The sequence below is a fragment of the Phoxinus phoxinus genome (genome assembly GCF_949152265.1).
Source record: "Phoxinus phoxinus genome assembly, chromosome: 3".
Taxonomy (NCBI): Eukaryota; Metazoa; Chordata; class Actinopteri; order Cypriniformes; family Leuciscidae; genus Phoxinus; species Phoxinus phoxinus.
The window spans coordinates 27,202,331-27,216,418 of NC_136878.1; the positions used below are offsets into that span (position 1 = coordinate 27,202,331).

The window sequence follows — 14,088 nt, forward strand, 5'->3', positions numbered from 1 at the left end:
ACTTGTTTGAGAAAATAAGGTTATTGGGCTTTTTGCCCTAGAGGCAACATGTATACAGCACTTCATATTGTCGCACACCGGCTGTCAATCGCGTCCCGCTTTGTTGTTATGCGGTCTATGTAAATTTCTATGTATGTCACGGGTGATCAATAACCTTAGAGGTCTTCTGACGGTAAGTGCACAATGTATAGTATATCTCGTGTAGACAAAAAGTATATAAAGACTATTTAAATCGCAGGATTTCGTTATAAAGAGAGCAAAGTTACTGTATCAAATATGTTGGTTGTCAGGGAGACGTGACAGGTTGTCAAGGAGACGGGTGATTTGTTTACGTTTTCTGGCGCTACGATTTAGTAGTTCTACAAATTTGCCCGTTTAAAAATGTAAGAGTTTAAATCGATATCTTCATAAAATGTGCACACATCAACGTTGGAAACAATGATTACACTACTTATAAGAATTTTTACATGCCATCTGTAAACAAATCACTTAGTTCCTTGGCAGGGATCTGTGAAATTCACAATTTCGGGGTCCGGCCCACGGCCTAGGAAGGGAAATTATTTTGATCAAAGATTATGAGGGCACATGAGTTAAAAAATAATATTACGCAAGGTAAAACATTTGTAGGCTACTGCAATAATACATAAATTAAAGAATAGTCCATTTTAATTACTAGGTGACTATATGACTCTTATGTAGTATCAAGTACTACTAAAATCATTTAATACAAGTCTCTATTTAAAATAAAAAAAAGTAGGCTAAATAAAATTAACATTTTTTAGATTTATTGTTTTGAATTTAATATTATTTTAACTTCATCATCATGAGGTCTAGGCTATATAGGCTATGTATAGTATAAAATGGCCTCTTGCGTTTTGGTTACGCCACACTGACAAAGTCTTTCTTAAAATAGCCTATGATCATTTAAAACCATTTATTTTTTTAACAGTTAACTTACACCACCTAAACAAAGACTTTTGACTTTAAGCCCCACTCAGGCACTGCGTCATTTATTCTGATTGTAGTAAATACCGTTATAAAAATTAGCCTACTCCTTTATCAAATGGATAAAAGCACCATTATTAGCTAATTGGTGTTCGTAAATGTTAATATTTAGGAAAAGTAAACGGCCAACTGTACACCCAACACAGAGTCCAGCTGAGCCTCTGGACACAGTGATCACCGGAGCTTCTTTACCTGCGGGGTCTCCATGAAAACACTCTGTCTGAACTTTCCACGGCGGATCTCCATCTCCAACGCGGAGCCCCGAGCGACAGTCGCTCTCGCTGTCTGATTGCGGCAAAACATTCGCGATTTTTAAGTTGATCCTTCACTCCCAAACAACGCTGTTTATTCTCGCAGTCACAGACCTGAGACCAATCCGCTGTTTGGTTTGGAGACGCTCCACGTTGTAGCGGATCACTGTCACAGTCACGTTCATGTAAGTTGACGTCCCGATCCCTCTATTTCCTGTTAAAAAAACTATAACAGCAAAAACGGTTGATCGCAAGCTACTCTGCTGCTCTCACCACAGTACTTAAATCTCGCATCTACAAAGCGTGTGATTGAATTCCCAGAGCAGATAAGTTTTTTTTTTTTCCCCTAGATTGTGAGCCAGGTAAAACAGCGTCCTCTGTCGGCGGATAAGCGGTAGGCTTAGGCTATTATATATCAACAAAACAGGTTTAAGGGGATATGAAACGAACAACATTTAACACTGATACATAGTTACATTGACTCGACAAAATGTAACATGGGAATCACGTAAACACGATCCAGTGTCAGAAAAGTCACATTGCCTACTAAAATGGGGACTGGATTAAATAAAACATGTAGGCCGGTTCCATGTGTTTAAGAAATCGGGGACAGTCCAAAACCCGACTTTAATTAAACCTGACAATTCAGGGTTAAAGCTGTTCCATGAGGACAATTTAAGTTCATGCGATCATTTTACCCAGGTTTAATGAATCGAGATCATTTGATGTGCACACTATTCTTAAGCAGCCCTAAAGGTCATGGATCAAATCCATCATGGCAAACAGCATATCTATTTTGTGTGTTTAAGACATGGTGTTTTCCTCAGTACATAACTTATATTCTCCATCTGTAAAAATTAGAAAGCCATGCAAATAATTCCATGATGCGCGAATGCTCACCAAACAGAGCGCTATAGAATAGGATCGCAATAATTTGACAATTTGTATGTTGCTAAAACATTTGTTGTTGGAAATTAAATTTTAAACCTACAAGTAAGTGTAATTGTATGATAGTTAGCAGTAGTAACTGTAAAGGGACTATTGTAATGGGGTAAATCATTGGCCAATATTGTAACTGTAGGCCTAATTACTAAGCAGATGAGTTAATGTGTTGTTGTGACAAGACAAAATGGTACAGATACAGTTCTATACGTTGTGCAACAATGGGCATAACATAATGCTCAGAGATTCAAAATCACAATTCTTTTACAAAAAAATGTCACTAAATCATTAAGTAAAACACTTAAAACACATTGATATATTGGATTTGATACCGCCATAGATTTGTATCATGTGGTCTCGTGTCATATATCATGTACTTCATGTAATGATATTTCACTCTGTGTGAAACTTCAAACTTCAAGTTTGTTAAATTTTTTGCACATCACTTTGTGTGTTCCTGTGCACCCAGGAACCCTGTATCTTCCCTTCTTATCACACATTATTTGCAAGTGTGAGGTATTGTCCAAGCGGACATCCTGGTTAGGTGTGGGAGCCGTAGGCCCCTGCTTCCTTCTCTTCTCCTCATACTGTTGGGAAATCCCACCACTTGTTTGCCCTCTCTTCCTGGCATCTTTTTTTTTTTGGATTTTAGGGGATTTGCACAGACTTTGTGCAATTTGAGACTTGAAGGCATAAAGGTGCAATCTCGCCATTCCATTGTAAGCACAATCCAGTCTGTAGATGAGCCAACATGTTTCCACTGCCATTTGAAAGACAAGCCGGTGGTCCCATTTATTTGACCTGATGATGGTGCGATATAAAGCAATCAGTGAATCCAACAAGTCGACGCCTCCCGTCCCATGTGCTGATTGCATGTGAATACTGCTGCAGATACAGGGGATACAGCATCAAAATGGGATACAGGGTGAGCACCTACGTAGCTACATAGCTATCATTTGACTGCATGCAGCTGGGTAACTTGAATGTAGGTCATTTTTTCCTGAAAGACAGTGACAAGACAGATAATAAAATAAGTGAATAAAAATAAATATATAAAATAGACAAAATACAATATGAATGTACAGGTATGTTATATACAATGCAAGGTATGTTGAATAAGAGGTATGATATCCTAAATAAATATGAATATAAATAGTGTTTTGTATTGTGTTTATTGCCTAGTGGGGGCATTGAACTGTTCATGAGGTAAATGGCCTGAGGAAATAAACTTTTCTTGTGCCTGGATGTTCTGGTGCTCAGTGCTCTGTAGCGCCAACCAGACACAACAGTTCAAAGACGAAGTGGCCTGGATGTGAGGGGTCCATAGTGATTTTGCCAGCCCTTTTACTCACTCTTGGTGAGTGCGGTTCTTAGAGAGAGGGAAGGGGTGTACTGATAATTATTCCAGCAGTCTGGACTATCCGCTGTAGTCTTCTGTGGTCTGATTTGGTAGCCGAGCAAAACCAGACAGTTACAGAAGTGCAGGGGACTCAATGACTGCAGAGTTGAATTGTATTGAATTGCTGGAGGTGTTGATGAATACATGGAGAGAAGGTCAGAAGGGGGTCTGGGGTGTGAGACCGGGTTTTTTAAATCTCAATTCAATTCACATTTATTTGTATACCGCTTATCACAATACATATAGTTTCAAAGAAGATTTACAGAAAACGCATGTGTCTACATTACAAATTAGAGTGATCTACTATCAGAGGTGACATTGTCCGTCTGCAGCTGAAGGACCCAGGGTCCGTGGTGAGTCGGCACCGGAGTGAAGTAGGGGTGGGATGATTGCGTTCTGGGTGTGTGATGTTGCTAGCACTTTGCAAGATATCCTGGCGAATAAAACAGGCATGACCATCACAGAAGCTGGAGAATATCTAGAGAGGTTGAAGGTGATTCACTATTTCAATCCTCATGTCCTTGTATGAACGGTTTTGTGACCAGTGAACTCACGCCATCGTGATCTTTTTGTTGGCAGGTGGAGAAGAGATACCATGAAGACATTTTTGGAGCCTAATAGCAGAGATCTGCTGCATCATGTAAAGTAAAATCACAGTTTTACCACAAGCTGGGATACTGGATACCAAATTTAACTAATGCGATTCAAATTGTTTTCCAATATTTATGTTCTTTAACAGTTTTAAACTGATATAAATATAGTTTTTCTTTATTTACATCAAACGGGATTGATTACATATGTATCCTTATAGGTGGGCAAGGGCTGTGATTTAAAATGCTCTATTTTAAGAGGAAAATGTATGGCTTTAGTTTATTGAGCGCATTTCTTTTGTTTATATTTCATTTCTGAAAGATACTTACATTTTCTAATGTGTTCATGCACTGTGTGACTATTTATTCAAATGAATAGTTCTAAGCAGCAATAAGTCACCAGCATTTGATAATTTATACTCTTTTTGTATTAATACTCTTTTCTAAATAATTTATGGTGAAATGGACTTAGGGCAACACATACAAATAAATGTAAGCATTTATGAAAATGTAAAAAACTTCAATAAATAAGTTGTCAAGATATAAATAAAATGTTTCTTCATCCCTGGTAAAAGATGTATGTATGTGTGTTTGGGAGGGAGTGAGGACATTAGTAAGTGAGAAAGGAGAATCAAATTGAGAGCAATTAAAGTCACAATGAAACTATAAACCTTTCTAAAAAATATGAATAGTACACACATTTAACATTCTATCAAGACATCAAGTTGTGTTCCAAAGGCACACACCCATAGCAACAGTAACCAATCAAAACTAAACAAATGGTTATGAACATTCTATACTATTGTGACATCATGATTAGGGGAATTAGTAAGGAGATTAAACCGAATTGGATCAGGATAAGGTAGAAGCAGACAAGCAGAAAGAGAGTCTAGAGAAGAATGATAGTGAAAGAGAATGAAACCACTCAAGAGATCGACTGCACTGGCACATCAACTGCCTCGAGTTGCTAGCAGTATGGCTTTCTCTTCGCCACTTCAAATTGCAAAGGCAAGCATGTACTGGTCCAGATGGACAACACTGCGGCCGTTGCGTACATAGACCATGAAGGGGGTCTACGCTCCCGTCGCATGTCGCAACTTGCCCGCCTTCTCCTCTTTTGGAGTCAGAAGCATCTGAGGTCGCTACGCGCTATTTACCATGCAAGCTCAATTGTGTAGCCGGCGAGCTCTCACGACAGCCCACACTCCTGGGAGAATGGTGGCTCCACCCCCAGATGGTCCAGCTGATTTGGATACGCTTTGGGGCACCACAGGTAGACCTTTTTGCCACTCCGGACACAACCCATTGCCAGTTGTTTTACTTCCTGACTGAGGGGACCCTCTGCACAGGTGCACTGGCACACAGCTGGCCTCGAGGCCTATGCAAGTATCCATTTCCCACAGTGAGCCTTCTAGCACAAACACTGTGTAATGACAGGGAGGACGAGGAGCAGGTTTTACTTTTTGCGCCCTACTGGCCCAACCGGACCTGGTTACCAGAACTTCCTGAGGGGAGCATTGAGGATTGTAGTGGCAATTTTAATCTTTTATTTCTGATTTTCTTTTCTCAATGATAAAATTGAATGCCATGTATTCTGTATTTTGAGTTTTCCTGTTGTAACGTTGATACAGCTGTGTGTGAGACTGAGACAGAGGTGAGAAGATCCCCGGGCTAGGGAGGGGTTAAGGCAACCATGGGGGTTCCTTTTGTTTGGGATGGGTGCTTTGATAAGAACATTATAAAACTACCAGCGAAACACCTCTCTGGGTCTCACTTCTCCCTGCAAACTGGTCTGTAAAGGCTGGGGGTTTCACCCCAGCCTGCAGCTAGCCTGTGTGGCTAGAATGGGAACTATTCTTGCAAGAATAAATATATCTTTATCTTTTAAATACAACTTGAATCTTGATGTCTCTTTTGCCGTGATGCTGTTTTTGTTTAAGTAATTGTTTTTGCTATAACAGGTTGAATCCACCCTGCCCTCACCTTGTACCCTCTTGGGAGCTCTCCTTGGTACTAGCGGCCCTACAGCGAGTGCAGAGCATCAGGACCTCAGAACAGCTCTTTTTTCTGTTAAGGAGGACAGCAGAAGGGAAAGGCTGTATCCAAGCAGAGGTTGGCCTACTGGATAGTGGACGCCATAGTCTTGGCATACCAAGTCTAAGATCAGCCATGCCCCCTGGGGGTGAGGGCTCATTCCAGTTGGAGTGTGGCTTTTTTCTGAGCGTTGGTGCACGGTGCCTTATTAGCAGACATTTGTAGAGCTGCGGTCTGGGCGACACCCGACACATTTGCAAGGTTTTACAACCTCCGTGTAGAGCCTGTGTCCTCCCTTGTACTCGCCTGAAGTAGCCAGTAGACACTGGGGACCCACTCGGTGTCTCGCTTGCAGCGCCATTCCCCACCTAGGACCCGATACGTGCCAGTGAGCCTGTGTCTTTCTCTGGGCCGGAGCTACCCTAGAGACCTTCCATATGCAGTACTGCCCTGTTGGCCAGTCAATATGTGTAATTCCCACATGATACCTCCCTACAGGCAGGATATGGTCTCTGTAGCATCCATTTTCATAGGTGCGCTTTCCCAGTGTTATCCAATAGTCTCACTGAGTGGATCAAAAGGAACAGCAGTGATTGACCTTCTCTGCATAATGCCCTGTCTCATCTTCCACCCCAGTTGGTGCCTTGGGGATCAGGTGGCTTACGTGGAGCGGTGGAAGGGGCAGCAGTAGTGGCGCTTTGGTAGGGATCCCAATTTGTCAGTCGTTCTGACATAACGTCAAACGTGACTGACTGAAAGGGAATGTCAAGGTTACTGTTTTAACCCCTATTTCCTGAAGGAGGGAATGGAGACACAATTGCTGTACCACCGCTGGACGTCCAGGACACACTGTCTCGGCTCCTCAGTGGAAAATTTGAATGTGCAATTGCACGCGCTCTTTCTTATATTCCCGCTTCGAGGGGCGGGGTGCACAATGCAAATCTCGCACGCCAATGTGCATTGGCTTGTTTAGTTTACACTCAAAGGTGATTGGGCTCTCAGGGGAGATCCCAATTCGTCAGTCGTTCTGACGTAGCGTCCCCATTTCCTCTTTCAGGGAACGGGGGTTACAATAGTAACCTAGACGTTCTGCAAGGTATTGGTGAAAAATCTGAGAAACAGCTTTGAGTAAGTATGAAGCTGTCACGGATTCCACCAACATTCCCTCAGCACCAGGTCCTTCAGCTCCATCCCATCCGCTCACAATCACCCGAATTCGAACCAGTCACACGTCACGACTTCAAATACTCACCAGCCACACTCACCTGTTGTCCGGTCTCGTCAATCTCCACATTAGAACGCTCATGGCTGACTCCTACTTGCCTGTTCTCTTGGACTGAAGTTCCCCAACTCATCTGTGTGCTTCATCATAACCTGCAAAAAGAGAGGAATATCCGTGCGCTAAGTGTGACTGTCTGCAACCTGTCTCTAATTTACTCACTTACCTGATTCTATCATGACAACTCTCGGGAGATTTGTATGGTAATAGATATTGGCTTGGTAATGGATATGACAATGTTAATGTATTTGGTCTTGGTGGAATAGATCGCTAGACTCTGCTGCTGCTACTGCAGAGCAAGTACAGAGACTTGCTACTGCGAATATTCACAGGCATTGCTGTGAGGCATGCAAGTCATGCTGTTGCTGCACATGTAACATACATGAATTAACCCTGCAGCAGATCTATGCAGGTTGAGCTGGGGAAGGGGGAGGACTCTAAAAGTGTGTTGCAAACTGTTAACAGCAAACAATGGCAAGTATTTAAATGTTTGAGCAGCAAGCTCATTGGCCACTGATGTAACAGCAACCAATCAGGTGTGCTGCTCAGTAGATAACGACATGATTGCTACCAATAAGCTTAAGACCTATCAGCCTGCATCATTCAGAGTTTCATGCCAGAACTACGTTATGTTATTATCTGCTGTTTATTCAGTCCTCAAGCTCTCTAATAAAGCTCAAATCCTGCTCAATGATGCCTGTGTTCCTTCTCATGATTATCTGTGACAGGAGTATAATGAAAATAATCATGTATACATCATGGTGAGATGCATGTGACTCACTTACATCTGAAGGTCTTACAATCTGACAACACAACAAGCAGATTGTTTAAGTTTATGAACTGGTGGAGATCAATCTACAAGATTTAGTCAATTTCTTGCAAGTTTTTCACAAATCGAGTTGTTGTTCTCCACCATATTGCCTCAAGAGATCCAAGACTCATATCAGATAATGTATTAGATAATTAAAGAACAATTATGTTGAGCTGAGATCTGAGGCGTCACATGACAGTATTGACCCACAGCTCAGTTCAATGAGTAAGCAACTTCACCTCTTGAGCGACAGATAGACCAAAAAGGCAGCAAAAGCCTCAGGTAAGCAAAAATAAATTAAAATAGGATTATTTTAGGAACAACATTTCTTGTATTTCTTGTTTACTTCATTCACTGCAGTTAAAGACCTACAGTATAGTGTTATGCTTGAGCAATAAAACATTCCAGGATGTCCTTTGAAAAACAAGTAGGGGTGTAACCATGGCATCCTGGCCAAATTTGCCTATTGGCCTCTGTCCATCATGGCTTCCTAATCATCCCCATATACTGATTGGCTTCATCACTCTCTCTCCTCTCCACCAATAAGTTGGTGTGTGGTGGGTGTTGTGGTGCAATATGGCTGCCGTCACATCATCCATGTGGATGCTGCACATTGGTGGTGGTGGTGGTGGTGGAGGAGAGTCCCCCTTCCATATGTAAAGCGCTTTGAGTACCCAGAAAAGTGCTAAATGTTAAAAATTATTATCTTTTGAAAACCACATTTCTCATGTTACAAGAACAGCATTCCACTTTAGAAATATAGCTAATCTATAAAACATGCTACTTGTTTCTGATGCAGAAAAGCTAAACTACTGGTACTGTTTGCTTATTTACTTACACAAGGCCAGTTTAAGCTGCGCTTAAATACACATAGGGTACACGTGACTGTCAACTAGCATGTGTGTTCTGCACCTGTGTGTAAGGAAATAACAGGAATCAACAGGAATAATTTTATTAGGACTGAAAATATACAAACCGTAAACAAAGCAGCACTTGCTTACCATTGTGAAGATCAATCATGTTTTTCACTTTCTTCATTCTAGACGGCTAATGTTGTTATGAAAATATTGACGCATTGGAATGCTCAGGTAAGATGACTTAAACCTTGTGCCTGTACCATTTTGACTTCTTTGCTCACTTTCATAATTTTCACTTTTATTCTCGTGCATTGACTAATTCACTAAGCTGAACAGCCAATCAAAACTCTCTCTCACACCGATAGCACAGACACTGACGGACATGTGACGAGTCAAATAATTGAGAAAGAAGGAAGCAGCCATTTTACAAAGGAGAAAGCGGAGAGAAAGACTGGTAATTTTAAGATTTTAAAAGAGTAATAGAGGTGTGAGAAAAAAGGGAAGAAAAATCTTTTCATACTTTAATTTCAAGGAACTTTTCTTGTTTCCTGTTGAGTCGACCTTTGACGAGTGAACGGCGAGCCAACAGTGTCTAATAGAGAGCCTAAGTCCCTCCCCTTCCGGTCGACCACCATGGGACCTTATTTCGGAAAAATATTGTATGGTAGTCAATGGCGAGAGACAACAAATATTTTGATCTCGTTTGAATTGTGCCCTGATTTACACATATGATGTTTGTCAATTTAAAAGATACATTTTAAAGTCAAGAAAGTCGCAGTTTGATGTAAAACTGTTGAGCTGTAAGACTGTGAAAATACGTAATTACAAAGACTACAAACCCAGAAGGCGCACATGCGACGTCATACCTTTTCTCTCAATGAATGAAGCTAACTTTACTGAAGCTAACGTCTGTCATTTTTTCTATAGTCTTACATTATAATCGTAACGTTACGCCGTCATGCCTGACTCGTGTTTTGAGCCAGAATACACACATACGAGCAACGGATCTTGTGACGTAGGCTACATAGTGTGAGACGAGAGATGTAGTTCATCGAGCGATTTTCACATACAACTAAACGTTACTCTTCTGTTTTATGACAAACTGCGACTTTCTTGACTTTCATATTTACCTTTTAAATTGACAAACATCATATGTGTAGTTCAGGGGACAGTTCAGACGGAATAAAAAGATAAGTTATCTCTCGCCATTGACTTCCATACATATTTTTTCCGAAATAAGGTCCCATGAGCCGGAAGCGGAGGGGCGGGACTTAGGCTCTCTATTGATGTCGCAACTCGTCATTCTCTGGAGATAATTCAGTACCTTTAATATGTCATCAATCCCTGGATACAGATAAGAGAATACAACACACCAAACACTTCGGATACCTTGAGTGAAACTGAGTTTAAAACTACCCAGGTAAATATCTTCTATCACTGGTAGAAGTAGTCAAATCCCTCTACTTCTTTTTTTCTACCTCTTCTATTTTCCCCCCCAGAAGGATTATACTTTATAAAAGGACAAACAAGAACTCAAGGAAAATACTTTCTGAACTGTGTTTGGGGTACATTTATTTTATTTGTCATACCAACTGGCCTGATTTTATTTCCCTTTTAGGGAATGTTTGGGTTGCCAACTTTGGGACTTTGGCTGGAGTGAGACTCCTCTCACTCCACTCAGAATTTTTTTGGTAACCCTAATTTTAAAAATGTCAGTCCTTGTTTACTTAGTATAAACCCTGATTTATGAAAAAAAAAAAAAAAAAAAAAACGCTTTTTCAAAATGTACAATTAATTTATTAATTGCACTATAAAAAAATAAAGATAGAGGTGATTAAATAACAAACATGTAAAACAACAACATCAAAACAATATGAAATCTCAAAACAAAAGGGACACATAATAGTTACTCCACCTCCCCAGAAAACCACAACACACAAGTTTCACAAATTAGGCCTGTTGAATGCCACAGTGGCAGTTTTGGCCTGCTTCACTACCTCTGCAGGAAGTTCGTATCTGAAGCAGGGTTGGGTTCAAGGCTCGTTCATGAACAATCCGTTTATTGCGTCTGTCACGACTCACGTGACAAATGAACGAAAAACTCGGAAGGTAAAGTAATTATTTATGTTCCCTGTAAATTATTTTTGACTGCATTATAATGATTTCCTAATTCAGAATATGATAAAGACTGCGTAGTTGGATGTGTTCGGGGAATTTGGCTGTTAAAAGTAAAGTATAACATTTAAAGCCCCTTAAATGAACGAAATGGCTCGTGTACATGAATAGGTAGACTATTCCAGAGGTTTGGAGCAGCCACTGCAAAGGCTCGGTCCCCTTTGTTTTTTAACCTAAAGACTCTTAGAAGGGTAATTTAGTACTGTGGCGGGGTTTAAAACCAGACTGGAACTTCTCATAAATACTAAAATCATCTAAAAATGATTGCAGTTGATTAAAAACTACCTTCTCCAAGACTTTAGATAAAAATGGAAGTTTAGAAATAGGTCTAAAATTAGACAAAACTGAGGGATCCAGATTTAAATTTTTTAAAAGTGGTTGCACAACAGCATGTTCAAAAGCAGCTGGAACACACCCTGATCTGAGAGATGCGTTAACCAAGGATAAGTTACTGGACCCAACAGTGTTAAAAACATCTTTGAGTAAGTGGGCAGGGATACTGTCCAGCAGGCAGTTTGCAGGACAAAGCTGCTTAACTACGCCAGAGACAACATGTAATGTGACTGGCTCAAACTGCTGGAAGACAGCTGGGCATAAAGGAGAAACAGAGAGGTCACTAGTAAAAGCAGGGGATGAAAAGCTCAGGCCAACAATTTTATCTATGAAGTGTTTCAGAAAGTTTTCACACAACAATGTGGATGGCACAACACAAGGAGTCAGTTTCACAAGGGTTAACAAGAGAGTTAAACACTTTAAAAAGAACCTGAGGCTTTGAAACCAGGTGAGATAAAAAATGAGTTTTAGCAGATTTAACTGCTCCCTGGTATTTATGTAATGTGACCTTTAAAATTTGAAATGACACTTGAAGTTTGTACTTTTCCACTTTCTCTCAGCTGTTCTGCAGGCACGTCTGAGAGAGCGGGTATGGTCATTTAGGCAAGGTTCTGTTAGCGCTTTGGTGCGTTTCTCCCTTAGTGGAGCAACAAAGTCGAGTATCTTAGTACAGGTAGAGTAGAGGTTGGTGAGTTCATCCACATTAAGATTACAATCTTCAAGATTGTACAGCACTGAGTCTTTAAAGGCAGCAGAAAACTGTGAAGCCAGTTAGAGGGTTAATTGCACGCACACTGCGTGCGGGAGCAACAAAGTGTCCGAGCAAGGGACAACTATAGTAAATACAACAGGCAGATGATCCGACATACTGTACAAGTGTCACATATTTCACTAATGGCAACATCTAAGCCATATGACAGAACGAGGTCCAAAGTATGTCCTTTTTCGTGTGTCGGGCCAGTGACAGACTGCATAATATTTAAAGAGTCAATAAGATTAAGAAAATCCTCAGACATAGGTCACCAACGATTAAAAAATAGTGTCAGTGATAGACAGTTATCAAAGGGTCCCAGATGATGTGCCCCATACTCCATTCATTTATGAGCCTTCAGTATATCCTGGACTTCAGTATAACACCAGACTTCACTTTAATTTACTAGAAATAACAACTTCATAAAAATCCAGAAAATCCAGAATTAACATTTATTTTGCCAGGCAGAATAAAAGAAAAAGAATATTGTAAATTAGTTACATAACTGATCAGCATGAAATGGGGCATGTCTATTTAAAGAATTATTGTCTATCAGTCTGTGGGCGTGAAATGGAACCAGGTGTTCCATCTGAAGTTAGGGAGGGAGCTTCAAGACTGGTGATAAACAGATGAGATTGCGGAAACATCAGAAATATTTGTCAGGCTGTAGTTGACTAATGAGTAGACGTCATCGGTTATCTTTTAGAAAACTGGGAATGGCACTCCGAAACTGAACATAATGAACATTACATAACTATATATTACATACATTTCTATAATTCCACAATGTGTCATCACATCATAATATTTGCATTTCTGCCTGTTTCTAATCTATCTAATCTATTTAATTTACATATTTATTTTCCAGTAAAAGGTTTTATGTTGCTGCAAAGCTGGAAATCTGTAGAAAAATCCTATGATTAATTTTTTTTTACATGGTCTCCAAATGTTTGGGGTTTTAAAGCAGAGGTACAATTGAGCAACTTGGTTAGGAATAATGATAATGTACTATTTATATTACAGAGGAAAAAGTAAAGCAATTTCAATTAAAATATGTTGCTTTACATCAAGAAAGTTTTTTAACTTTGTGTGGTCCTTCCCTTTTCACATCAAGGAATGCAGTTACAGGTGCTTTTGATTGTTATAGGTTCCATTACAGCTCGGTCACCGTGATTTTGGCAAGTAAGACAGGGATTACATTCCTGTCCAAAAATGTTTTCTTAACCCTATCCCTATCCCTAGCTCTAGACCTAACCCCACCTATAACTCATAATCAGAGGGAATTAGAGGGAAATGGTAGGTGAATAAAAATGGTGCAGAAACACCTAACCCTGGTTGTAAGCCTAAACTTAACTTAAACTTTAAACTTGTCCATCAAATCTGATTGGTTGATTAAATGTTGTTGTAGGATAAACAAAGATGTTGATCCAGGAACATGGTGTACTTACAGTTCACACCCTATACAGTCATGGTAGGCAAGGATCTGCCCAGTTTGGCATCCTTAAATGGACTATATAATAGGATGTTAAAACAGAATACCAGAATTTGAAACCGTACTACTGCTGTTTATCTACTGAGACAGAAACCTTACACTTGAAAAAGGTAAATACTCCATTTGTGTTTCTTTTTTTCATTAATTTAATGAAAACTTTCATTAACTT

The 14,088-nt window shown here is 40.1% G+C and overlaps 2 protein-coding genes across 4 annotated transcripts in view; one reads left to right on the forward strand and one right to left on the reverse strand.

Annotated features, from left to right (window-relative positions):
- rtkna (rhotekin a) overlaps positions 1–1,641 on the reverse strand; it is an 80,888-nt gene extending 79,247 nt beyond the window's left edge. The window contains exons 1-2 of one of the 3 annotated variants that reach the window (XM_079607247.1): positions 1,371–1,584; positions 1,198–1,290 (exon numbers count right to left, since the gene is read on the reverse strand). In XM_079607247.1, the coding sequence (XP_079463373.1) occupies positions 1,198–1,251 (54 nt within the window). In that variant the 5' untranslated portion in view covers positions 1,252–1,290; positions 1,371–1,584. Of the gene's footprint in view, positions 1–1,197 lie in introns of all 3 variants that reach the window. The other 2 variants (XM_079607246.1, XM_079607249.1) reach the window with 2 other exon arrangements.
- Positions 1,642–14,013: 12,372 nt separating this feature from the next.
- Positions 14,014–14,088, forward strand: part of LOC306995546 (nitric oxide synthase, inducible-like) — a 59,233-nt gene continuing 59,158 nt past the window's right edge. The window contains exon 1 of the mRNA XM_079607241.1: positions 14,014–14,029. The gene's annotated coding sequence lies outside the window, so the exon portion shown is untranslated. The remainder of the gene's footprint in view (positions 14,030–14,088) is intronic.